General features: G+C 44.1%; 1 protein-coding gene across 2 annotated transcripts in view; it reads left to right on the top strand.

The window, feature by feature from the left end:
* Positions 1 to 27335, top strand: part of CORO2B (coronin 2B) — a 92747-nt gene that overhangs the window by 42122 nt on the left and 23290 nt on the right. For both annotated transcript variants that reach the window (XM_070953386.1, XM_070953387.1), the window contains exon 3: positions 26156 to 26272. In XM_070953386.1, the coding sequence (XP_070809487.1) occupies positions 26156 to 26272 (117 nt within the window). The remainder of the gene's footprint in view (positions 1 to 26155; positions 26273 to 27335) is intronic.

Raw genomic sequence — 27335 nt, 5'->3', positions numbered from 1 at the left:
GCTAGTCCCTGCCTGAACGCTGGGCAAAAAACGCTGGGATGACGACTGTAGAGAAGATGTGGTGGAAAAGGGCCTTTCATAAAAGATCCCTTGATAAATTTCATTTTTCATTTCATTTTCATTTTATTAAATTTGTATACCGCCCTACTCCCAAAGGACTCAGGACGGTGAACAGGCACGAAATAAAACACATAAATACGAAAGTTAAAACATGATTAAAACCTAATTAAATATTTTTTGCCCGAGACAATTTAAAACTCCCAATAATTTAAAACAAATTAAAATTTGAGTTTAAAAATTTAAAAGAAGGGGAAAAATTAGGCCAGGCCGGCCTGCTGGAATAGGAGTGTCTTCAAAGCATGGCGGAAAGTGCGCAGATCCGGGATCCTCCGTATCTCCGGGGGGAGCTCGTTCCAGATAGTAGGTGCCCCCACAGAGAAGGCCCTCCCCCTGGGGGCCGCCAGTCAACACTGCTTGGCTGACGGCACCTGGAGGAGCCCCTCTCTATGAGAGCGTACCGGCCGGTGGGAGGCTGTTTGTGGTAGTAGGCGGTCCCGTAAGTAGCCAGGTCCTAAGCCATGGAGCGCTCTAAAGGTGGTAACCAAAACCTTGAAGCGCACCCGGAAGACCACCGGGAGCCAGTGCAGCTCGCACAGGAGAGGTGTCACACGGGAGCGCCATGTTGCTCCCATAATCACCCGCGCGGCCGCACTCTGTGCCAGTTGGAGCCTCCAAGTGCTCCTCAAGGGGAGCCCCATGTAGAGAGTGTTACAATAGTCCAGGCGGGAGGTGATGAGGGCATGAGTGACTGTGTGTAGGGTGTCCCGATCCAGAAAGGGATGCAACTGGCGGATCAGGCGAACCTGATGAAAGATCCTCCCGGTCACGGCCGTCAAGTGCTCTTCTAAAGACAGCCGTGAGTCCAGGAGGATGCCCAAGTTGCGAGCCCTCTCCGTGGGGGCCAGCGATTCGCCCCCAATAGTCAGCGATGGCGTCAACTGACTATATCGGGACGTCGGAAACCACAGCCACTCGGTCTTGGATGGGTTGAGCCTGAGCCTGTTCCTCCCCATCCAGATCCGCACGGCCTCCAGGCACCAGGCAGTTTGCAGTGTGATGTTCTTCAGGTCACTTTAAGCAGCTACTCATGTCCCAGAATAGTCAGAGAATGATTGTCAATATAACATAACTTATCCTTGGTCACTTAGCACTGTTAGAAGTTACAATGGATTTCCAAAAGCTACTTATGACCCGATTCCAAAGTTATAACATCCAGAAAAAAAGACACTTTCAAGCACCTGGAACAGCCCCTATCTCAAATACAGGGTAACCTTTGACCGCACTGCAGGGATTAACATGAATAAGATCTGGAAAAGCAGAGATATTGGTATAAATACAAAAAGCAGGCTAGTTAGAGCAACAGTCTTCCCTATAATGATGTATGGGGGTGTGAAAGTTGGACACTAAGTGTAGTGACCCAGGCCCAAGTAGGTAGTAATCGACGCAAACAGTTTGAAAACAAACAGACTTGATTAGAACAGGCAAGAGAATTAACTCATTCTCAGCGTAGTCCGAACTAAATCAAACAAAGTCTTCATAAAGTCTTACCAGCAACCTTGGTATAATTAGGCAAGCTGCCAAAGGCTTCTCTTGGCAAAAGTTCAGAAGCAGAGGACACCGAGCAAGATAAGAACCGAGTTTATCAACGTTGTTTTCCGACAAAGAGCCCAAGAGCTGTTGCTGGTCTTTTAAGCCTTATGGGAGGGGCCAATCATCTCTTGGCCTTACTCCTGAGTCGTCCTTTTTGCTTGAGCTGCTCTTGCCTTCTGGCAGCTCTTCTCATACATGCACTAGGAACAGGCTCCTCCTGTTCCTCTGCCTCTCTACTATCAGCCTCTGGAAGCTCTGCAGTCCGCACATCACTCCCCATTGACCCTGACCCCATCTCTGCCTCCAACACAGAGCCCTCATCCAGGCCTTCCCCAGCCTCCAGGACTGGCCCATGTTCTTCCTCAGCCTCATTGCTGTCCAACTCCGCTGCCAGCTCCGCGGGCTGCTGGCAGACCACAACACTAAGAATGGCTGATCCAAGAAGAATTGACGCTTTTGAACTGTGGTGCTGGGGTAAATTACTGCATATACCATGGACAGACAGAGTAACTAATGGAGAGGTGTTAAATCATATAAAACCATAAATATCACCAAAAACTAAAATTGTAAGACTGGGTTTGGTTTACTTTGGCTGTGTCATGCGTTTCCACTCATCCATTCATTGCAGAAGGCAACGATGCTAGGAACAGTTGGTGGAACAAGATGATGGGGCAAAGAAAGAACTCACTGGCTTGATCCCATCAGATCTGATGCAAAGATAAACATCCAGCAGCTGAAAGAAGCTGTGCTTGACATGATAGCGTCATGGAGAGCACTTGCCTTTAAAGAGTTGGACACGACTAAATGGTTAAAAACAACAAAGTGACGCTGGACTGAGTTGGCTTGACCTTCCCCTATCTCCATGCTATGTGGAGTATAGGATTTGTAGTCCTACGCCCTTGGAGGGCCAGGCCATTTGTGGGCACCAACTCTATATCTCAGCTGCCAGATTCTATGCCCGCAATTTTATGCAAATCATGGCAGGTAAATATTTAGCCCAGTGGTAAAATCCATTTTTTTTTACTACCAGTTCTGTGGGCGTGGCTTGGTGGGTGTGGCTTGGTGGGTGTGGCAGGGGAAGGATACTGCAAAATCTCCATTCCCACCCCACTCCAGGGGAAGGATCCTGCAAAATCCCCATTCCCTCCCACTCCTGGGGGAAGGATATTGCGAAATCTCAATTCCCACCCCACTCTGGGGCCAGCCAGAGGTAGCATTTGCCAGTTCTCTGAACTACTCAAAATTTCCACTCCTGATTCTCCAGAACCTGTCAGAACCTGCTGGATTTCACCCCTGATTTAGCCCTTCTTGATAAGATGGAGAAAATAACCACTGACCATTATGACTGTCTCCTTTGCATTAAAAACTGAGGGAGGAAAAGCTGTTTCTGAAAAGCAGTTGGGGAAAGTGACCCATGTCTTTAGGCCTTTTCATAATTAATGGGCGAATTGGGAAAGTAAAATGAGTTTATCTCCTTTGCAATCAACTGAAGCCTCTTGAAGTGAGCAGCTTTCTAATTAATATGCTTCTATATTTAGCAGAAATAAATTAAGGTAACCTAGAAACTACTGAAAAGAACAGATTAAACTCAGAAATCTAACTTCCTTGACATTATGTTCTTACTGGCTTTTATGAAAATGACTCCCTCATCATGATCCCCCCCCCAGCAACAATATTTCTTTCTCTTTGGGAATATGTTCTTCTGCCAAGAGATCAAAAATCTTAGCTACTTACAGTATATATATATATATTTTTTTAAAAAAAATCCCAGCTTCCATGTACTTAATCAGGAGCCAAAAAACACCCACTCAGCACACTGCAAGCCAACTACAGAGATATTTTAAAAAGAAAAACTCCTGCAAGAAACTCTTAAAAATGTGCCCAAGAGCTGCCAGTTCCTCCGCAAAGGCAGGGTCAGACAAGGATGAGGGCAAAGAACCCACTGCAAATCCTCCCGTGCACAAGGATTGTGGCCTCAATTGGGCCAGGACATGGGGCGGCCTGTCAGCAGGCAGAGCCCATGCAGTATTTGGGGAAAGATTTTCTTTCTTTGGAAAAATATATGCCCACATCTTATCTACCCTCTTTCTTTCTTTCTTTCTTTCCTTCTTTCTTTCTTTCTTTCTTTCTTTCTTTCTTTCTTTCTTTCTTTCTTTCTTTCTTTCTTTCTTTCTTTTTCTTTCTCTCTCTCTCTCTCTCTCTCTCCTTCCTTCCTTCCTTCCTTCCTTCCTTCCTTCCTTTCATCTATCTGTCATTATCTCTTCATCCATCACCTATCAGCCAGAGTTCATGTGTTTGTTTAAACTCAATGCAACCCTCAATAGAAGCTGGCCGCTAATTTCTATTTGCTCCAGGGAGAAGCATGGTTGAATGGCAGCTTGGCACAATGGATTCCTTAGACACAAAGTCACCTAAGATCTGTCCCACAGAAAGAGGGAGGGTCAAAATGTCCAGGCCCTTCATTCAAGCTGTGCCTGGGGCTACTGGCTCAGAAAAAAAATGATACTTTTGTCTCAGAGAAAGCAGCAGGAAGGAAGACAGACAGATAACAGACAATCTTGTAGTTGTCTGGAAGGGCTTTGATTTGGCACAGGCTGGGCTGCCTGTTACTAACTTGAAAGTGAAGTCTCAGGGATTAGATGAAGCTCTGTTCTACCAGGAGGGGTTTGTCCACAAAAGCCAGGATTAGTATCCCTAAGTGCTGACAAGAAGATCCAAAGGGAACGAGATGGCGGGGTGGCTAAGATCAATTTCCTTCCTTCTAGAATATTAATCTGAACCAAACAGGCTGAGCAATTAAAACGCTGAACATACTTCTCTCCATCTGCAGTCAGTTCAATTACAGGAAACTTTCATCTGGGGAACCAACTGATGAATTCATTGGCAAATGGAACAGTTCTTGGTGTTTGGGAAAGAAATAGCATGCAAGAATTCAGAATAGTTCTGCGGTTGGTATAACAGAACCTGCTGGTCCCTCACCATCCTGCCAACGCAGAGGGCATTAGAGAGCACAGGGTTTGCATTCATGGAACCTCAACTCAATCCATGAGGCCTCCAGTGAAAACAGAAGCAAAATCCTGGGTTGGATTCTCACAGATGCTCCCTTCTCTGTGAAGACAGACATGTTTAGGACACAATAACCAGCAATGAAGTTCAGTGTCTGTTGTGGAACAAGGGGTAAAGGAACGAGTGGTATGATAAAATATTTTGGGGCTATAGCACATGCAAGCCTCTTTCAGTCAAGAGAATCATCATAAAAACAGACAGAAAAATAGAATATACATACATACATACATACATACATACATACATACATACATACGTTTGTGTGTGTGTATGTGTGTGTCAAACTAAACAAAAAGAGAACAGAAAGTGCAAGAAAATAGAAGAGAAGGAAAAGTAGGAATAAAGAAAAAAGAAATATATACAGAAATGATCTCCAACTTTCCACACAACTATAAACAAATTTAGTGACTAGTCATCTCTTTACAATATTTATCTCTTCACCTCAAAGCAAATAAACCAACTTTATATTCCTTCCTTTTACTTAATGTTTATTCATTCAGATATTGAAGATTTGATTTCATTACTTCATTTAGCTGTTTAAGACTTTAACAATCCTCTTTTATAAAGCCAACAGGAAAATTGTCCAGGTCACTCTGTTGGTTTATCACCTTTTGAATTTTAAATCAATAATCAATTTCTTCTGCAGAGCCAGTGAAAGATCCTTTTCCAGGACATCTCTTGGTCTGTCAATTTCTGAAATCTACTTTCAATGCCAATTCTATCTTCTCAGATACCATTTGTTCTACATCTGTCACTTCTTCAAAAACATATTTTGGACCCAGTCTATCCATAGAAGCAAATATCATTATTGATATTATGTCTATTTTCTGATTCAATTCTCCAAAATTTTGTTTCAGTAATTTTATTGTTATAAAATTTTGCATCAATTTAAAGCTTTCTTCTACCTATAAACTTTAGTCGAGAGAGGGAGGGAAAGGCCTTAGCCTTTCACCCAAGATTTGTCCTTCAGTCCTTGTTTAGAAAAAGAGACAGGGAGCAATTTTGGAGTTTCCTGCCTCAAGCCCAGAATTACAACCTCAAGAAATTTATTTATTTAGTCCGCTGCGCCACCAATGTTGTGCGAATCCTGATCTACAGCAGTAGCTTTGTGACAGTGCAGTCTTACAGTATGTACAAGGAAGGCTCTAATGAGACACAACCTCCTAAAACCACATAGAGATATAAAAGTGAATGTGTTGGGAAAGGAAATAAAGGGAAATAAGAGAAGGCAGCAATATGACAGACACGTTTCCAGATAAATTCAATACCTTCAGAACTTGGCAAACCTGTCACGCATCAAGTCATGTATTAACTGAATAAAGTCAGCACAGGCTCATTGCAGAGAAGATCTTTGGAGGGAGATTTGGGGTTTGTGTTTGGATGGTCAGAGGCAAACCTTTCTCATCCCTCCTCCTGGCCAGGTTCTGATTTGTTCTTGGTCTGAGCATTTATCTTCAGTGTTTGCTGAATGTGCTGGCAACCTCTTTGGCGAATCTGATGGCCGCTTCGTCTGCTCGAGGGCGATGCTCCTTCTATGACGTCCAGCAAAACCCATAATCCTATTGACCCATTATGGAATTACAAAAGGCTTCTGACTTCTTCCATGTTTCCCTTTGATTAAATACGGTTGCATAGGAGAGGCTCTCTTTGGAAACCTCTCTGCCTGGGAACAGTTTGCCAGATGCTTTAGGGCAGGTCTCTCCAACCTCGGCAACTTTAAGACTTCAACTCCCAGAATTCCTCAGCCAGCTTTGAAGGAGTTGAAGTCCACAAGTTGCCAAGGTTGGAGACCCCTGCTTTAGGGGACTTTCTCATGCCATAACAAAACAGTCCCCTAAAATGTGCCTCCTGAGCCTGTATCCTTTTGGAGAGCAGTTATTTTCCTGTGATTCCCAGTCATCTTTCAAGATCTGGAGAGCTGGGTCATGCTAGGAGAGACTTTTTTTTGGGGGGGGGGGGGTGTCCAAACTATCCAAAGATTTCCTGCTCACCTCTCTCATCCATTCTAAGGGTAAGAGTTTGGGGGCCAACTGGATCTGCCATCTTTGGTTCTGAATGGGGTTGCACTTTCCCAGACTGACCTGGTGCTCAATCTGGAAGTCCTTCTGGACTCGCAACTCTTTCTCAAAGAACAGGTAGCGGTTGTAGCCAGAAGGGTCTTTGCCTTCAGGTTATGCACCACTTGCACCCATTCCTAGATCAGGAGGCTCTGTGCTTAGTCACTCATGCCCTGGTCACTTGATGTGTATATCACTTGATCCACTGTATGGATTACTGCAATGCACTCTACATGGAGCTCCCTTTGAAAAGTATTCAAAAGCTTAATTTTGTGCAAAATTTAGCAATGCCAGCAGTTGTATGCGCACTGAGATCTGCGTGCATTACACTTTGTTCCATGAGCTGCCTTGGTTACCAGTTTGATTTGTTTCCAATTCAAGATGCTGGTAATAAGCTATAAAGTCCTATGTGGGCTTGGTTTGGTTATTCGAGCAACTGTTTCTCCCTAGTGACATCTACTCACCATGCCAGGCTGAACAGAAGAAGCTTGCTGCAGGTATTGTCCTATCCAGGGCCTAGATCATCTGTTTCATCCATGGTTCTCCTCAGCTGCAGAGCGATCACCTTCTCAATAATCTTATGCAAAAGAGAAGGTTGGAGAGTGGTAAATAGTTACTGAAGACTGTTAGTCCAAAGGCAGCCTCTGGAGGAGGAGGAGGAGGAGCACACCACCTCTTTCCAGACTGGAGGCACCATCTCCTCCATCAAAAAGGCGGACACTACTGCATTGTCATGGAATGTGCACCAGCAGGAGTAGAGATCTTTGGCAACCCAAAGCTTTCCCAGAGAGACGCCTGGATTAAGAGACTATGCAGTCCAGAACTGGGGGGGGGGGGGTTAGAGTGAGGGAAGAAATTCAGGGTAGCCACACCCTAGAATCTCTCAGGACCATATTGGTTGGAAAGACACAAAAGAGGCCTTCATCCTGCAACAGATAGAAAATGGCTAAGATGATGATGATGATGATATGATGATGAAGAAGTAGTAGAAGAAGAATCTTGCAGAAGGGTTTGTTCCCCCTTAGCAACCACTGTACTATTTCTTTATTTGTATATTAGATTTACAGGTAGTCCTTGACGTACGACCACAATTGAGCCCCAAAATTCTGTTGTTAGGTGAGACATTTGTTAAGTGAGTTTTGCCTCAATTTACGACCTTTCTTGCCACAGTTGTTAAGTGAATCACTGGAGTTGATAAATTAGTAACCCGGTTGTTAAGTGAATTTGGCTTCCCCATTGATTTTGCTCGTGAGAAGGTCACAAAATGAGATCACTTGATCTCGGGACACAGCCACCTCTCAGGATATATCTAGTAGATTAGAAAGTTACAACTTTAGTTTGGCAAAATTCTGTCCCTTGGGTGTAAGCAAATGAAGGATTGAGCTCAACTGGATTTCGCTGTGTTGTCGCTGGGCTTGGGCCTGATAGGCATGGAACCCAACCAGGGGTCCCCTCCCTGATCGTTTTCCTTATTGGGGGCCCTGTAGGCAGCAGAAGAAAACCAGGATACCTGCTTAAGTCAGTGTTGCTCTCAGAGCTAATATCAGTATTTAGAGAGCACCATTTTCTCCTAGATATATTTCAGCACCAGCCTGGCTAGAATTAACAAATTCCCACTAGCTCCTTCTGGGATCCAGAATTGATTCTTTTTTCCCCCTTTTTTTAAATATACATCAATATCAATACATGAACAGTGTGGCCTCTGGGTATAGTTCATTTTGATACAAATAGCAATAATAATAACAATATTTGTTACATTAATCAAACTTATATAATTCTAGTATTAATATACATGTTTGTTCTAGAGTAGTTATTCAATATTCCAATGTTCCATTTTAATACCAATGATATTATTAAACATACATAGTGATACCATCTTTCAACTTTTAATCTAGTTATTACTTATATTATCTTATATAAAAATTATATCTGCTAATATTCCCCCTATTTCTTAGTTCTACCTCTATTCTAGCTTTTAGTCAGGCCACCATTACTAATCCTAGTGTTAATACACATGATTATCTCAAGACATGGTCCTTCATTATTTGGTTATTCAAAGTCTCAGTATGCCATTCTATTACCAATCATCCTATTATTTAATCATACCTAATAGTACCATCTTTCAACCTCCAATCTTTCTATCTAACTATTGCTTTATATAAAGGTTTGTATTCTTATTTCTACCTCTATTCTGGTTTTTAATCAGACTATAATTATATTAGGGAAAAAAAGAAAGAAACAAAATCCTTTCTATCCATCATCTCTTGCCTATTTTAATACTTCAATCCTTATTTGTTTTTTAGCTTGCCTCCCATACTCCTCTCTTGGATGTTTGTCTCTATCAGCATCTGTATCTTCACCATTCAGTCTGAATATTTCTCCCATCTCTATCCTCCTAAGCTGCCAGGTCTCCAGAGTGTCCACCCACACACCTATCTCCCTTTCAAAAGTATCTTCCACCTTATCTGATTCCATTTTTAAATCTCTTAAGGTACTTTTCCCTTGGTTTATTTCATCAGTCATTATTATCTTTATCGTCTTCTCTTTCTCATCTTCTTGCTTTAATTGTTGGTTTGTCTGTTCTATCTTTTCCTCCATTCTTTCTGCTGTCTCCTCTCTTCCTGGACTCTTTGATCTTCATTCATTATCAGTTGTAGGATATTTTCTATTTTCCAATGTATGCCTTGCAATAGGTTCTTTATCTCTCTGTGATTCTTTGTCATAGTGTCCGTAATGCTTGGAAACATCAATGCCATTTCTTTTGAAATCTCACTTATTTCCCCCTGGTGGAGCATCTTGTCTTATTTTAGTAAGTCCTGCTCTTACTCAATAGTCCAAAAACAAAATATTCAAGTCTAATGTTGCTCCTCAGAAAGTTCAATAATCATAGTTCTTTACATCTCAGGATTATTAATCAGTTCCATTTAAATAATCCAGGCAGCTTTCCAAAAATCAAAAGTCACTTTACTTAAGAGTCTTCTTTATTCTCACAATAGAGTCTCCAGTAATCATAAAGAAAATAGTTATAGAACAGTAAATATCACCACAGTCCTCCAGATGAATGTTGTTTATTCCCAGGCTTGTAGGAGTATGGTCTATTTTCTGTTTACCAGTAAATGGTACCCTCAGCTTAGGTTTCAGCGTTGTTTCAAGTTTGATAAATTGTTAATCCAATTAGTTCAATTTATGGAAACAAAGTCAGCTATTCAAGTAGATCAGGGTGTCAAACTCGATTTCTTTGAGGGTTGCATCAGGGTTGTGTTTGACCTCGGGGAGCTGGGGTGGGTGTGGCTAGGGTGGGTGTGACCAGTTCGACATCACTCGTGTTAGGGGCACCTGTGGTGGCCAAAGCACTCTACCGGAGAAAATGGGCTCCCGAGCTCCATTTTCGGCTGTGATGGCCTCCTGCAACTGTCTGCCATCAAAAATGGAGCTGAGGGGGCTGCATGCAACCCCCTCAACCTCCGTTTTCACTGGCAGAAGCACCGCGGGCTGGTCCTTCACTGTTTTCAGCATTTGAGTTTGGCACCCCTGAAGTAGATAGTTCCAGCATTTTATAATGCCTTTCCAAAACAACCCCTACCCAGTTTAAAAATCCAATTTTCTATGTTTTAGAAGATCTTTAGCTTTTCTTCCCTTAGTTCCTTTCTTTCGGGTCTAGTATTTTTCTCTCTATGGTTGTTCGCCGCTTTAAAAAATAGTTCTAAGAGTTTCTTTTCCTGGATTTTCTTCTTTTTTTTTTCTTTTAAAGTTAGTGCCTAAATAAAAAAAGAATTTTCTCACCCAGCTCCAATCACTGTTCATCTACACTGCTCCTGCACATTTCTTTGTTGCCCTGCCTGTCACAGCTTCATGGCAGCCATGATGGCTGCCTCTTCTCCTCGTCAAGGGAGAGAGGGAAGAAGCCCTGGGTTAAGCAGGAGAGTTGCGGCTCTCCACGACCTGCAGGGCACCTCTCTTTTTTTCACCACCCCTACAGAGTGGCTTTAGCTTCTTTCAGAGCCCTCCAACAGGGAGAACTCAACGCGGGAGTGCAGAGACCCGTTCCTCGCATCCGATCTTGCCGTGACGTCAGCCGGAAGTCCCAGAAGTGATTCTTAAGGTTGTGCAGTCTAGCAGGATCAGGTGCTCACCCATCACACCTTACAGGTAGAACATCACATTAGATCAAAACTTAAAAGAATGATTTGTCTGAGAAAACAGCACCACCACCAAGAGTCTTGTGGCCCCAGACTAGAACTGTGTATTGATAAGCTTTATAGCTCACAGTCCAGCCCATTCTGAATATCTGGATGTTTATACAATCTGAAATGTGTGCTCTTAAAGGGGCCTCAAAAGAGTAACACAGATACCCCCTGAGAATTATGTTCAAAATAAAATGAGACACCAGGCACAAAAAGGCCATGTTGCTCTTTAATAACAGAATAACAAAGTTGGAAGGGACCTTAGAGGTCTTCTAATCCAACCCCCTGCTCAAGCAGGAAACCCTAAACCATTTCAAACAAATGGCTGTCCAATCTCTTCTTAAAAGTCTCCAGTGATGAAGCACTCATAACTTCTGGAAACAAGCTGTTCCACTGAGTAATTGTTCTGACTATCAGGAAATTCCTCCTTATTTCTAGGTTGGATCTTTCTTTGATTAGTTCCATCCATGCTTCTGGTCCTGCCTTCTGGTGCTTGGAAAATAGGTTGCCCCATTATGGCAGTCCCTTAGATATTGGACCACTACTGTCGTGTCACCCTTAGTTCTTTTCTTTGGACTGGCCATGCCCGATTCCTGCAACTTTCTTCATATGTTTTAGCCTCCATCCCCCTAATCATCTTTGTTGCTCTTCTCTGCACTCTTTCCAGAGTCTCAACACCTTATTTATATCATGGTGACCCGAACTGGATGCAATATTCCAGTCTTAAGGCATTATAAAGTGGTACTAATACTTCACATGATCTTCATTCTATCCTTGTCATGGTTCCCAGTAATGCTCCCAATCAGTTCAAGTTCCATAAATCCCCCATAAGCATGGCAACTAAGAAACGAAGCAGAGAAAAATATGGCTTCAGCTAGAGTTGTTTAGAGAGTTGACAATCCTTCTGTTAACACAGCCTAGGACTGCTTTGGCTTTTTTGGCATCTGCAGCACACTGCTGGCTCATATTTAAATGGTTGTCTACTAGGACTCCTAGATCCCTATCATAGTTACTACTGTTGAGCTACAGTAGGTACCACCTACTTTATACTTATGCATTTGTTTATTTCTTGTGTGAGTATAGAACCTTACTTTTTTCACCATTGAATTTCATTTTGTTGGATATGGCCCAGTGTTCAAGTCTGTTGAGATCTTTCAGGATCTTGAACCTATCTTCCACACACTGTATATATATAGAGAGAGAAGGCAGAATAGTCCCTTCTCAGTCATTTGAGCCACGGTGGGGGTGGGGGAGGGGATATGGCTTTTGTGCTGGCCTTGCTTTCTGCTCTGGCAGGATGGCATGACCTTTCCTGTGGGGCAGGGGCGTTTCCCCGATTCCCCTTCTGGCCTTGGGTCCTCTTACCCAACAACAGGGGATTGTTCTGCAGCTGCAAAAGAAATCTGTCTTGTCAATAAAGGTCTCGGCTGCTACAGCAGCTTTCTATATGAGGAAGGAAATAAATGGAGAAGAAATGCGCAGAGAATCTTTATTTCTAGTTTGAGATTATGAACATGATTTTGATCCAGAGGGTTGGATGACTTCAAAGTGCTGCCCCTTATAAAAGAGGGGCTGCCCATGGAAGTGAATGCATGTATTTCTTTGAGTGAACCAAAGGAAATGAATTCGTCCTTAATGAACATTTTCCACAACAACTAAGGATCTTGGGGCAAAGGGGACAGCTATGACTGCCCAACTAAAGCCTCCCCCCTCCGCCCCCCCCATGCATTGGCATCCACGATGCATATAAAAAGGGTTTGGAGCTTTGATCGCATAGATGCAGCAACTATCGAGTTTCTCCTTTCAAAGTGACCCTGTGAGGTGGGCTGGCCCAAGAGAGAGCCTTGGCTCAGCATCGCCCAGCAGGCACATCTCCCCCATCCCAACCACAACATCATGCTGGCATCACGTCTGCTTTTGTGGGCTAGAATTCACCTAGCAAACAAAGGAGGCTACTGCTCTTGCCAGGCATTAATGAGGACAACAGGTCTCTACCAGTAACTCCTTTTCTCATTTCAACTAGAGTAATGCTTTATCAGAATAGAGAATTAGCAGAGGTTGAAGGGACCTTGAAGGTCTTCTAGTCCACCCCCTTGCTCAAGCAGGAGACCCTATACCTGTGATGGTGAACCTATAGCACACGTGCCAGAAGTGGCACACAGAGCCATCTCTCCGGGCACGCGAGCCGTCGCCCATTGTTCTTCCAGGTTCCAGTGTGCTGGCCAGGTGGTCTTCACACACGCCGGAACACCGGAAACCCACCACTGGTTCTCGGGCAATTAAGGCATTTTACCCCCAGCTTGATTTTACTTAGCAGTGCATGGGTGCAACTCCTCAAATTCAGCAAGGACCATAGAAATTTGGGGCTCTAAGAAACGGAACGGCTCAGAGGCCACAAACCTCTCAGGATTCCTGTGTGGAGAGGCAAAAGCGAACAAAGCTGGAAGGAGGGAGACTCAGCCTCCTGTAGGATTAGAAGGCTTTGCCTAAAGAAAGACGTCCCAGGGATGTCTGAGGAAGCCAGTCTGAGACACTTCCTGAGGCACCATTTCCCTGGCTAGTGCTGGAGGGGGGGCGGTTCCTGTCATTGCCGGTAAGACTGGGAGGGAGGGAGGCCTCTTGTCTGGCTGGTGCTTAGGAGAATTGTTCAAGCAAAAAGAAGTTAGATAGTAGTGGTAGACACGTTAGCCTTCCCCAAAATGGGGCCTCCCAGCAACAACCCTGGCCAGTATTTTTCAACCTTGGCAACTTTAAGACGTGTGGTCTTCAACTCCCGGAGTTCCCCCATCAGCATCGCTGACTGGAGAATTCTGGGAATTAAAGTCCACAAATCTGAAAGCTGCCAAGGTTGAGAAAAGCTGACCACACCTGGAATACTGCAAACGATTTTGGTCACCATACTACAAAAAACATGTTGAGACTTTGGAAAAAGTGCAGAGAAGAGCCTGGTGGCGCAGCAGACTAAAGCACTGTTATTAACATCCAGCTGTCTGCAATTACTGTAAGTTCAAATCTCACCAGGCTCAAGGTTGACTCAGCCTTCCATCCTTTCTAAGGTAGGTAAATTGAGGACCCAGTTTGTGGGGGCAATAAGCTGACTTTGTATAAATATACAAAAGTTTGAAGGCTATTGCTTAATGCATTGTAAGCCGCCCTGAGTCTCCGGAGAAGGGCGGCATATAAATCAAATTAAAAAAAAAACAAAAAAACACTAAGATGATCAAAGGCCTGGAGACTAAAACCACATGAAGAACGGCTGCAGGATTTGGGTATGGCCAGTCTAGAGAAAAGAAGAATTAGGGGTGACATGATAGCAGTGTTCCAGTATTTGAGGGGCTGCCACAAAGAAGAGAGGGGCAAATTATTCCCCAAAGCACCTGAAGGCAGGACAAGAAGCAATGGGTGGAAACTAACCAAGGAGAGAAGCAACCTGGAATTAAGGAGAAACTTCCTAACAGTGAGGACAATTAACCAGTGGAACAACTTGCCTCCAGAAATTGTGGGCGCTCCATCACTGGAGGTTTTTAAGAAGAGAGTAGACAGCCACTTGTCTAAAATGGTATAGGACCAGGTTCTCGTCCTTGAGCAGGGGGCTGGACTAGAAGACCTCCAAGGTCCTCTTCTGTTCCGTTCCATTCCATTCTGTTCTATTCTTCTGGGCCTGAGGATGGGGCAGCACTAGAGTTACACATTTATGTCTTTTTTCCCTTGCAGAACAGGAGTGAATGAAAAGGATTCGTTAATTCATTGTGTAATTGTTGTTGTTGTTGTCTTCCCCCCGGACTTTCTTTTGGATTAGATAGTCTGAGTTTTAATTATTTTTATTGTTGCATTCTGCAAGCCAGAGCCGTACAGATTGAGGTGGCCTGTCAGTCTAACGAATGAGGACTTCTGAGGAACCGAGAGGGAGGGGAGGCCCCAGGGATGAAATTCAGCCGGTTCTATCTGGCTCGGGCAAACCGGTAGTGGTGGCTGCGGGAGGCTCTGCCCGGATGTCATGACCTCGCTTTTTTGCGACATTTTAAGCCTCTGCTCATGCGCAGAAGGCTTGGCACGTGCGCGGACAATGCAGCATGCACACATTTGCAAACTGATTGGGAAGGCAAGTGAATTTCACCCCTGGTAGGCCCCATTTTTCTCCCCATGGATATAAGTATTTCTCCAAACTATGGGAACAGGAAGGGATAAACTCCCCCCTTCCCCCATTGCAAAAGCCTGGGTGCCTATCAGCGAGGCATTTTCGGCATTTTCACCCATTTCACCCAGAGGCTCTATGCAGAAAAGCCAGCTCCCTCCCTGATACGCTCTTCAGTTTTTAGCACATTGATGAGAAATAGCTCTGTGATTTCACACTATTGATTGGAAGAAAACCACTGAAGCGGAAGCAGGCTAAGCTCACTCTATCCCCTCCCCCCCCCATTGAAAGCCAATTTCCTGCAAACCCCACTGACCATTTTGATGGCATCACCACATCGTCTCCCACCCCCTGCCCAAAAAGAAAGCCACCAAACGGTTGACCCTCCCTGCCCCCAGCCTGCCTCTCTCGGCCCATTTCACTGAATGCTTTCGGAGGCCCTGGAAAGGCGTTCTTCTTTTCAGGGCTCGGCCAGGGATGATGGTGGCAGTGAGACCTCCACAGAGTTTGACCTTCTAAAGGGGAAAATGTCCATTTTGACAGAGAACAGTGTGAGCTAAGAAGAGGACCCAGCCCTGAGGTGACTTTGCAGGTGTGGGGAGAGGACGGCTCGTGTCCTCTGACTAGTAAATCCTCCATCCTTCAGGCTGAATACAGGAAGCCAGGGAGTGAAGAAGCCAAGGCATCTTCTCAGAAAACTGAGGACAGGAACTTTGGCTGGACATTTCCACACAGCCACCAGCTTCAACATCCACTTGCAGGGCACCAGGCCAAATTGGTGCTCCTTTTTCCTATCTTGTCAGCCGGTGCTCTCTCTAGCTGTGTGTGCATCTGGGGAGACACGCACAAAAAACAGCCAGCCGGGTGCATTTGCTTGCTATGGTTTCTTCTGGTAGTGCGGAAAAAAGATTCAAAACCTGGACTGGCTACAGTGAGGGAGGGGTTAGGGTGGCATCTGCAGAAGATCTGCCCTGGGGAGGCCTCAAAACAGAAGGCGGAGGAGGCAGGAATAGAGGGGAACAAGCCCCTTTGTGATGTTTTCCCCAGAACCTTTTAGCAGTAGATAATGTATTCTATAACCTCCGTTTAGTTGAATGGAGCCCTCAAGACCTTAAAAGCCAAACTAGGCACAAATGTTGTGTGAATGCACCAAATGAAACTTACATATATTGAAATAGTTGGCAGCCATAGGAAGAGAAGTTTTAAAAAGGGAGCTCTGCTTGTTGCAATAGAGCCGTTCCTGAAATGCAAATAACATGTTTTGGAGCTATCAGGAGATTGGCAAGGCAAGAATAGTTAAATTCCTCCCCCTTTCCTTCCCTTCCCTGCTCAGCCTCTGCTCCACTGCTGTTTGCATAAGCAGACTTGGCTTGTCCACATTGCAGAACTAAAGAGCTGGTATTTCCCGCAATCAGTGGCCGCTCTGGGTTTAAAGAACTGGCATCAAAGAAGCCATTCTCTTCTTCCTTCTCCTCTTCCTCCTCCCCTTTCTCACGGCAAGAGGACTGGGGAGAGCTGATTCCCCAGCTTCGTTTTCCTTCCTCGGTTAGTGGCCTGTAGAAAAAGCCAGCCTCAGTTGCTGCCCTGGGAGGGGATGGGAGGGGGAGGGGGAGGGGGAGGGGGAGGGGTCCAGGACAGAGGCTTGAGCAACATTTCAAGTTGACAGCTCACAGGTGCAGGAATACCGGTAAGCTGTCACTTCAGGTGTCCCTGAACCTTCTGATCATCACTAAGGTTGGTCAACCTCTGCCCCAAATAGTTCAAAGCAGTGATTCTCAACCTTGGCAGCTTTCAGATTTGGCTGGGGAATTCTGGGAGTTGAAGTCCACGTGTCTTAAAGTCACCAAGGTTGAGAAACACTGGTCCAGAGGATGGAGAAGTATAGAATGAATTTCCTACACACCTTCCAGCCCACCCACCCACCCACCCATCCCACGTCCATTGCAGTATTTTGGGTCAGAGGTTTACAGAAGATGGGTTAATAGTTTTGAGGCTGTTTCTGTCACTTAAGTTACCAGGAGAAACTGACAGAATCCAAATTGCTAAGTGGAAAATTGGCAAGAGGGTGCAGCCTCGGCATCCCTTGGAGTCTGCAACATAGCACTAGCACATAGATTTATATACCGCTTCCCAGAGCTTCCCAGCCCTCTCTAAGCGGTTTACAGTGTCAGCCTATTGTCCCCAACAATCTGGGTCCTCATTTTACTCACCTTGGAAGGATGGAAGTCTGAGTCAACCTTGAGCTGGTAAGAATCGAACTGTTGGCAGAATTAGCCTGGAATACTGCATTCTATTCCCTGTGCCACCACAGCTCTTCTAAGATGGTCTTAGCCTGGGTAGAATGGCGTTTTGTGGGGAGGTTCCTTTATAGGGCAGCCAGCAGGGGCAAGCGGGGCCCTCATTAGCATGAGCTGCTGATATGTGCCCCATCAGCAGGGTCTTCCTCAGGGATAGCAGCGCATGGGAGGCCAGAGATGTGCTTCCATGGGCAGAGTGAAGGGTGCTCAGTCCTGCTGCCCAAGGCTAAAAGGCCCTGCAGAGCAACTCCCGAAGGTGATGGTGGGGAGGATCTCCATGTCAGCCAGTCAGCGTGGAGGCTTTGCCTATGGCAAAATGACAGCCTGCACAGAAATGCTTGTGACAAGGCTCAAGAATTAACAGAATAACAGAGTTGGAAGGGACCTTGGAGGTCTTCTAGTCCAGGGGTCTCCAACCTTGGCAACTTTAAGCCTGTTGGACTTCAACTCCCAGAATTCCCCAGCCAGCTTTGCAGAGAATTCTGGGAGTTGAAATCCTCCAGGCTAAAGTTGCCAAGGTTGGAGACCCCTGTTCTAGTCCAACTCCCTGCTCAAGCAGAAGACCCTGCACCATTTCAGAAAAATAGTTGTCCAGTCTCTTCTTAAAAACTTCCAGTGTTGGAGCATCCACAACTTCTGGAGGCAAGTCGTTCTACTTGTTAATTGTTCCCACTTTTCAGGAAATTTCTCCTTAGATCTACAGTAGGTTGCTTCTCTCCTTGATTAGTTTCCATCCATTGCTTCTTGTCCTGCTTTGCACTGTGGTGCTCCTCGACAAAATATCCACCGCATTGTGTCTGAATGTCCATCAAGAGCTTACACCAGCCCAGTGTCTGATTTTTTCAACATAGACCACCCTGTCCTTGAATGGCTGGGTGGACTTGGCATTAACATTTGAACTACTATAAGTCCATGTATTTGCCATATGCTAAATAAATAAATGTCCTGCTTTGTTTGACCTTTTGATTTACACCAGAGAATAATAAAATTCTCCCAACTAAAGAGTCTTTATTTTACAAAAAAAATCCATGCAGGATTTTAATGTTAGATGTGATTACAGGTAGTCTTCAAGTTAGGACCATAATGGAGGCTGCCTATCACGGTTGTAAGCAGCAGTGGTCATAAAGCAAGTCATCCACATGACCAACCCAATTGGACAATTTTTTGTGGTGGGGGTAAAGCGAATGCCATGGTTGTTAAGTCAATAATGCAGTCATTAAGTGAACCAATGGTCCATGTTTCATGCTGAAAACTGGAAGTAAATGCCAATTTTGGGCAAAACTATCATAAAATGCGGTCAGGGGATCGCAGGATGCTGCAACAGCCATAAATGCAAGGAGGTTGACCGTGGGGAAAGGAGAAGGAGAAGGAGAAAGGACAGGTAAGCCCAGCCACCCCACCCCACTCCCCAGTTTAGGGGCAGAATGGGAACAGCACAATGCATTGCTGTCCTTTAACAATGGCTAGGGGGTATCTTTGTACCAGGGAAAGCAAGTTCTCAAACCGTTTATCCATGCAACGAACTGAAAGTTACTTAGCACCTGAGATTTTGCTTTTGCTGCTTCTGGCAATAAAGCCTCTTTCTCTGATAGTAGCACCAACAGCTGCAGAGAGTTTGAGTGGAGGAAGGGAACAGATGGAGGGGAGACACCATCTTTGGAGGGAAGGAGCAAAAAAAGGAAAAAAAAAAACCTCCCCATAATTGCAGCTGCTCTCAAAGCTCAATAGAGTTGAGAAAAAAACAAATGGAGTGGCTGGACTGCCGTATTTCCTGCCTTTCCAAAAACTCTTCCTTCTGCTGCTGCAGGAAACTGCAGGCTCTGGTGCCTCAGGGCCCAGAAGTTCACGCCTGCAGGCCTTCTAGTCTGGGGATGAGATGGAGTCGGTCTGGCTGCAGCTGGCAAAAGGCAGTAGGAGCCGCTGGCCCAAGCCTCTGCACGGTGTCCTACACTTCTGTCAATATGTCCTTGTGTATCTTCTTAGAAGCCTGTTTTAGAGGTAACGAATAAAGAAAAGAAAGGAAAACTGCAAGACAAACTCTGCATCAAGAGGAGGGAACTAGAGGAAAAGCTATACTGGACCCAATTCTTACTAAGAAGAAGAAGAAGTGATAGAGGGAGTTGAAGTTGCTGGAACTTTGGTCACAATATGAGTGACCACATCATATTGGAATTCAATATAATGCAAACATAAGCAATAGAACATAATCCAGCCAGTGTCTTAACCTTTAAAAGAGCTGATTTAAATAAACTCTGAGAGAACGTAAGACATTTTCATGGATGAAAATCTTAAAGGCAAAAACAACTCAAGAAGCATGGGAAACTCTGAAAAATATGATCATAAAAGCCCAGTCCAGTCGAATATCACTGAAAAAGAAAAACAAGAAATCCAAGAAGAAACTGGTGTGGTTGCACAAAGATCTCTCTAATAAACTGAAAGACAAAAAGGTCAAGTGCAAAAAATGGAAAGGTTAACTAAGGCAGAGTATCAGCAGATAGCCCAAATCTGTAAAGATGAAGTCAGGAAAGCAAAGGCTCAGAATGAATAAAGACAGAAGTTAAAGATAATATTTAAAAAGTTTATATAAATAATTAGAAAAGTCAATGAAACAGTAGGTCCACTTAAGGGAGAAGATAGCAAAGAAGCAGGGAGAAAGTAGTGCTACTTAACTGATTTTTTGCATCGGTCTTCACGCAAAAAGAAATTAGACCTGATGGATTATATCCTAAAGTTCTGAAGGAGCTGGCAGATGTAATCTCAGAACCATTGTACCATATCTTTCAAAAATCCTAAAACATTGGGAATTACCTGACGATTGGAAAGGAGCTGATGTGGTTCCCATCTTCAAAAAAAAAAGAGGGGGGAAACAGACCCAGGAAACTACAGACCAATCAGCCTAACATCAATACCTGGGAAGATACTGGAAAAGATAATCAAAAAAACAGATCTGTGAACATCTAGAACAAATAACCAAAAGCTATCATGGGATTATTACAAACAGATCTTATTTCATTCTTTGACAAAGTGACTAAATTAGTAGATCAGCAAAATGCTGTGGACATAGTATACGTAGACTTCAGTAAAGGCATTTGACAAAGTAGACCACAACCTACTTCTTGGTAAGCTAGAAAAATGTGGGATAGATAACATCACTACCAGATGGATTGTAGCTGGCTGACAAACTGTACAGATCATCCTTAATGGTACTACATCTACACGAAGGGAAGTAAGCAGTGGGGTACCACAAAGTTTGGTCTTAGGCCCAGTAGTCTTCAATATCTTCATAAATGACTTAGATGAGGGGTATCAAACTCAAGGCCTGTGGGCCGGATCTGCCCCACGGGACGCTTAGATCTGGCCCATGGGGCAGCCCTGGAAACAGCAAAGGATTGGCCCGCAGTGTCTCTGCCAGCGAAAATGGAGCTTGGGAGGGCCTTAGAGTTTGACACCCTGATCTAAGTCATTTATGAAGATATTGAAGACTACTGGGCCTAAGACCAAAGTTTGTGGAAGGAAGGAAGGAGGGGAAGGGGAAGGGGAAGGGGAAGGAGAGGGTGAATCCATTTCTGTTCTCCTAAAGAGACTAATATATTAATCTCTTCCTAATGTATTAAAGCTGTCCGAAATGTACATCATACATAGGAGTGAAATAAAGTTTACAGTCCAGGCATCATGGGTGGTCAAAAGCATCAAGATAAAAGCCATGACTGCAATCAAAGCCCTCTACTTTTTTTGGGTCCCTGATCTGTCTAAAGCCAACTGGGCATCATTTGACTCTTCTCCACAGATGCCCCTGGTTTAGAGACAGAGCCCTGGGGGAACCAAGCAACCACTGAAGTGCAGAACAGCAAATGCTCTGCTTGCCTTCTCTTGCCACACCTGTGAGGTGTGTGTCTCTCACACCTTCTCAATGCTCTGTGTGTTTGTTGCATTCACAAATTAACAAGCATGGTTGAGCACCTATCCTTAGGATCGAAACTCTCCTGGAAGTTGCTGGGTGGGGTGGAAGAGAGGAACCAGAAAACCACATAGGTATAACACGGCGTAATTGATCAACCATTTCTTGATTATGCCATAAATTGCAGGTTTCACTTGATGTGTTCCAGGCCCAAGAGCGCCCTCTGCTGGTTAATGTTTCAATTGTTAAAGATAGTTTTGCTCTGTAAAGATAAGTTTTTATTTAAGATTCAGAGAGTGAGTTATGTGGAATGCTTTATTTTGGCTGTGCATTGTTTGAATAAGGCCTGAGAATAAGGCTTGTTTTAAAATAAGCACGCCTGGACAGTATATAGCACTTACTTTTGTAATCTGGAGGCGCACAGTAATACTTCCTGTCTTGTGCTCTGCTGCTCATGTGGCAATTTGCCAGGAAGAACATTATTTCCATTTGATCTGAACAAAGGACATCCCTATTCAGCCAGCCCACTGTGGCCGCACCCAGTTCAGCATCTTTCACAACAGGGACCAGGCAGGAAATGTCTTAATGTCTCACGTTTTTTCTCCAGCAGCTCATCTTCAGGAAAATGAGAGTCAGCAGAGTGATCCTTGGGAGCAAGATAGGAGGAGGTGTGTGAGAGGGAGGCCCAAGCCACTTGTTCCAGTTTGATCTCTTTCTTAGGAAGATGCCACTGAGCCCGGTTTTATTCTAAATGCTCACCAATTTATAGCTTTTCAAGGATATTCCATTAATTTCTCAGTCCCGCCCACCTGCCATATCTATGCCATCATCTTGTTTCTCTCAGCTTTGCCAAACATAATCAGTCCATCATCTGCTCACATCACATGCCCAAAGTATCAATGGAAGAGAATCAGGGGTGAAATCCAGCAGGTTCTGACAGATTCTGCAGAACCGGTAGCAGAAATTTTGAGCAGTTCGGAGAACTGGAAAATACCACCTCTGGTTGGCCCCAGAGTGGGGTGGGAATGGAGATTTTGCAATATCCTTCCCCCTGGAGTGGGATGGGAATGGAGATTTTGCAGAATCCTTCCTCTGCCATGCCCACCATTGGATTAAACCCTGAGCTGTATATATATAGCTCAGGGCTTAATCCAATGGGTGTCCCTTGGCATCCTCTGAGCTTGGTTGGTTGTTTACAGACATTTCATTACCCAATTAGGTAACATCATCAGTGCTAGTAAGGATGGGGTTTACTTCCTTTTTTTTTTATACAGTAGCTTGCCCTGCTGTGTTGGTAGGGATGTGGTTTTCTCCTTGATAGTTCTTTCATTGGGGACTGTTTTCTGCTTGATTTTTTTTCTGGTGTTAAAGCCTGCTTATTGGTTGCTGGAGAGGATGTTTTCTGGTATTTTTGTTTCCTTCTTAGCTTTTCGATTGTCTCTTTTGAATATTGTGTAAATGTGATTTATCTTTCTGTGTCTGTGGAATGCCAAAATTCTAGGAATTCTCTAACATCTTTGGATTTAGTTGGGCTTAGGATGCTCAGTTTTCCAGTTGTGAAATTAAAAAGTTTCTATTATGTCATCCACTGCTAGTTGCTATTCATGGATGTGCTCTGCTAGTCTTTTGCCTGCCTGTCCTACAAAGTGGCTGTTACAATCTTCACACTATATTATAGATTCTGCCTGTTCTTATTTCCATCAAAGTAAAAGTAGGTCTCAGGCAGAGGTTGATAAAGTCTGTGGTTCTGGGTATTTCAATCTCGGTATATTTGGCTCGGTCGGGTGTGTTGTGTAGCTCTGTTGCCATGGATTCTTTTGCTAGTTCTGGATCTATAGGTATAAAGGGTACTGTGACGTCAAATGTAATGATAATTTCATCTTGAATTTTAGTTGGAAACACGGTCAAAGATCTATAAATAGAAGATAAAATTATCATTTCATTCAATGACAAAGCATCCTTTGTGGCTGGTTGTCACTTAAGTGTCCACTGGTAGTTAGTAGAGCTTGGTAGATAAATACAAAGCATTGCTTACACCTCTTTGCTTAATCTGCAAGTATCAGTAAAAGAGCTAAAGTGGAAAGACTGGCAAAGTGAGAAGAAGAAAGCATTGGGGCTCGTCAGATGTTTGGTGCTGTTGATGGGGAATCTGATGGGCTTCAGTCCAGTGAAGTCTGCAAATCATAAATAATTGGAAAAATGGTCTGAGCTGCTGTTGGGTGAGTCACTTCTGAATTCAGTGGTCGGGACCCCAGGAGACCCCTGTTGAAAATTGGAATGGCTGCTTCCTCCATGGAGCTTTTAGGTTCAGTGACAGTATATTTCTGGGTTAAGCCTGACAGGGTTGGGGGGAGAGGATTCTTTGGCAGACAGGATCTCAACCTGAATGGCCCTTTGACTTCATCTAGAGCCATGGTGGCGCAGAGGTTAGAATGCAGTACTGCAGGCTACGTCTGCTGACTGCCGGCTGCCAGCAGTTCAGCAGTTCGAATCTTGACTCAGCCTTCCATCCTTCCGAGGTCGGTAAAATGAGGGCCCAGATTATTGAGGGCAAGAAGCTGACTCTGTAAACCACTTAGAGAGGGGCTGTAAAGCACTGTGAAGCGGTATATAAGTCTAAGGGATATTGCTATTGCTATCTTGCAACAGAAAAAACTCATAAGCTTGGACAAGAGAAATATGGGAGTGAATGCAAAAAAAATGTCAAAATAACCAAACAATTTCCCACATGGTATTAACTTTTTCAGTTTCTTTTCACTGACTTGGAGTTTTCCCAGGGGTGGGTTCTACTTACCTTTACTACTGGTTCGCTGTGGGAGCGCGCGCACACATGCTTTTGCGCATGCGCAGATCATCCGGGCCGGTGGGCGGAGCCTCCCACCACTTTTACTGCCGGTTCTGACGGTTCCCGGTTCGGAACCAGACAGAACCGGGAGCAGCCCACCACTGAGTTTTCCATACCACTTGTTGGAAATTTTCAGGAAGACAACCTGTTTTCTTAAAAGAGAGATTCTCATACATCTCATATTCTAAATCAGATTCTAAAAGAAAGTTCTTATTCTTTTAATCAGCCTGTAAAACTTCTTTTAATCTGAGAAGTACAGAAACTTCCTTGGTTTATGTTGATTTTCTTTGTTTTAATTTGTTTTAATTTTATTTAGAACAGTTAAAATACAAAATAAAAAACTCAATAAAAATCCAAGAAGACATCAAAGAAAAAAAAACAAAACAGAATATTTTTTAAAAGGTGCATAACCCCCCCCCCAAAAAAAACAATACATTACAGGTAATCCTAGAGGTATAGAGCCTGCCAATTACATTTGTAACCTGAGGATTCGTAAATTGGACCTCGTTAAATGAACATGATCCCTCCCTGCTTTATCCAGTGCATTCTCTAATCAAATGTGCAGGTTGTTACGTGCACATGAGTATCTCAGGGTGGGGAAGACCATGCGGGGCCTAGTGCTGGAACAGGCCACCCAAGGCCTCCCCAACCCGCTGAGATACCTCACGCTCACTTACAATCTCTTGGGGTCCCCATAGTTGCTCCCCCTCACTCACATACACACCCCAGTCTTCCCAGGCACTGGGCCTGCTTTGCTAGCCTCCTGGATTCCACTTGCTCCACCCCATTTCCCATCGTTTACTTACTTTTAGAAGATCTCCAAAATTCCAGAACATGTGGCAAAAAAACCAAAGTCTTTTATTCAGATGCTGGTGAAGCTTTAAGAACGTGACATCTAAGGAAAACAACTGAATAATTTTCTGAAAAGGTGCGTCAGCCTGTTTTGGAACTCTGGAGATCTTCTAAAAGTAAATAAACAATGGGAAATGGGGTGGGGAGCAGCAAGTGGAATCCAGGAGGCTAGCAAAGCAGGCCCAGTGCCTGGGGAGACCCGGCAGGGCAGGATCATCATCTTTTAAGGACCTCATAATCCCTTGGGGGATGGAGTCTGGGCAACTGAATGGAGCTAGCAGAGTGTTTAATGGCCGGATGCCTTTCCTGTCGCCAATGCAGAGTTTTGTTCAACAGATATATTCTCATTGTGCCCAGAGAGAGAAATATCTGCCTCTACCTAAGATTGAATGAGGCAGGATGCAGGCGGGGGGGGTGGAGAATAGGCAGAGGGCATGTTGCAGCATCTCTGCGGTCCGTGGTAAGGAAACAACTGCTGTGGTGCTGCAATATACATAATTTCAAGACCGGGTCGTAAGTACTTTTTTGGGGGGAGGGGGGAGGGTGTCATAATTTTGAACGGTCAGTAATTGAACTGTCATAACTCAAGGAATACCTCTATACACATATTATCCCTTCTAGCTGAATACCGATTAATATAGTACTACAATTGGTTCCCACCCCTTGCAGAACAGACGCTCCCAAAATTTTTAAGCTATTAAATCTATTAGCAATTTGTTGACCTGCCTTCTATATGCTATATTAATGACAAAAAGTGGTTAGCAGGAAAAACAATAACAGTAAAACAGAACAAGATTAAAGTTTCAAATTTCTCTGTTAACAAGCTGTTATTGTAATTCACTCGTAGAAAATTTACCATGCCACTTTAACTATCCCAGATCATTCCAAAAGTTATAAATAGATTGTCGGGTCAAAAATCCATGTTTGCTTCTTAATATCCTCTCTTGCTCATTGTTGTTTAATTGAATGTAACGAATTCAGTCTCCAGAATATGTCTATCTTTGAGTCAGAGTGGAAAGCAGAAGTAGTTACCTGTTAACTGTAATAAATCCATCCAGTCTCCTTCATGTTGATTTTCTATTGATAAGAGTCAGTTATCTTATTGAAAGTTAGGATTAGGGTTTGATGATTTTCTTTGATGATCTTTGGTGTTTGATTGTTCTTATTACAGACTGGCCGAATTGAACCAAACTACCCCAAAGTCTGTGGCCACCAAGGCAACGTACTTGATATTAAGTGGAACCCCTTCATTGAAAACATCATTGCTTCTTGCTCAGAAGACACTTCAGTAAGTAAGGATGATGGCATAAACAATATTTTGGGGAGCTAACTGCTGGAAGGTGATAAACTGGGATCTTTTCATATTTGGTGAATATCTTCCTTTGTGATTTACAGCAGGGGTCTCCAACCTTGGCAACTTTAAGACTTGTGGACTTCAACTCCCAGAGTTCCTCAGGCAGCAAAGGAATTCTGGGAGTTGAAGTCCACAAGTCTTAAAGTTGCCAAGGTTGGAGACCCCTGATTGACAGGACATTCAAGAGGCAGTCATCAGTTACTGACTTCCAGGGTTTTCCTGGCGCTACTTTTCTTAGGCCATAAAAGATCTGAAAGCAACTGATCTGAAATAATTCCAATTAAAAAAAAACAACGTGTAATAGTCGCAAAATAGTCATTGTATTCCATCGTGGTTTATAACATTCTTACATCACTATGACAAGAAAAGGACAATTGCAACTTTAAAAATAGCAGTTGTGTAAATTTAAAAAAAGAATTTACTCAGCAGCAGCTCAGGTCCATTGCGCTGGAAGAGAGCTAGAAAAGAAGCATAAAGCCTCAACTTTGTCATTGGAGTTGCCACCTGGACTTTTTGACACCCTTCGCCTTTGCAAGCTTCTGTGATGCTTCTCAGACTTCGCTCTGGAAGAGAACCCGAGGCCTCCCGTGTTCAGAGGAAGATCAGGCCTGAGATTCTAACCCTCACCCAAACCCTCACTTCTAGTGGGGCCCAAAAGCCAAACCACAGCCAGCAGCTGCATAAGACCAGAGTCACTTAGGTTTCTGGCCCACCAGGGCCTGAAGGGGGCTACACTTCCTCTCCCCGTTTTATCCCCCCACAAAGAACTGCAAAGTAGGCAAGGCTGAGAGAGACACCCAGGTGCTGCAGGCCTGGTCTTCCATATCTTGCACCTTAACTTGCTCCAGTTCTACGGGGGCTGTGGCTGCTCCGATTGGCTGGGTACTCCAAGGCTTCAGCACCAATTCCTGCTCAAACCATCCCTGGCTTGGGATGGAGAAAAAGTGAGTGGCACCAGAGCTGGCTTAGTGGAAGTGACTCTCCCTGCCCCCCACTT

Source organism: Pituophis catenifer, unplaced genomic scaffold (assembly GCF_029215685.1).
Source record: "Pituophis catenifer annectens isolate HBS135680 unplaced genomic scaffold, rPitCat1.0.hap2 SCAF_14, whole genome shotgun sequence".
Taxonomy (NCBI): Eukaryota; Metazoa; Chordata; class Lepidosauria; order Squamata; family Colubridae; genus Pituophis; species Pituophis catenifer.
This window is presented reverse-complemented; position numbering and strand designations above follow the sequence as displayed.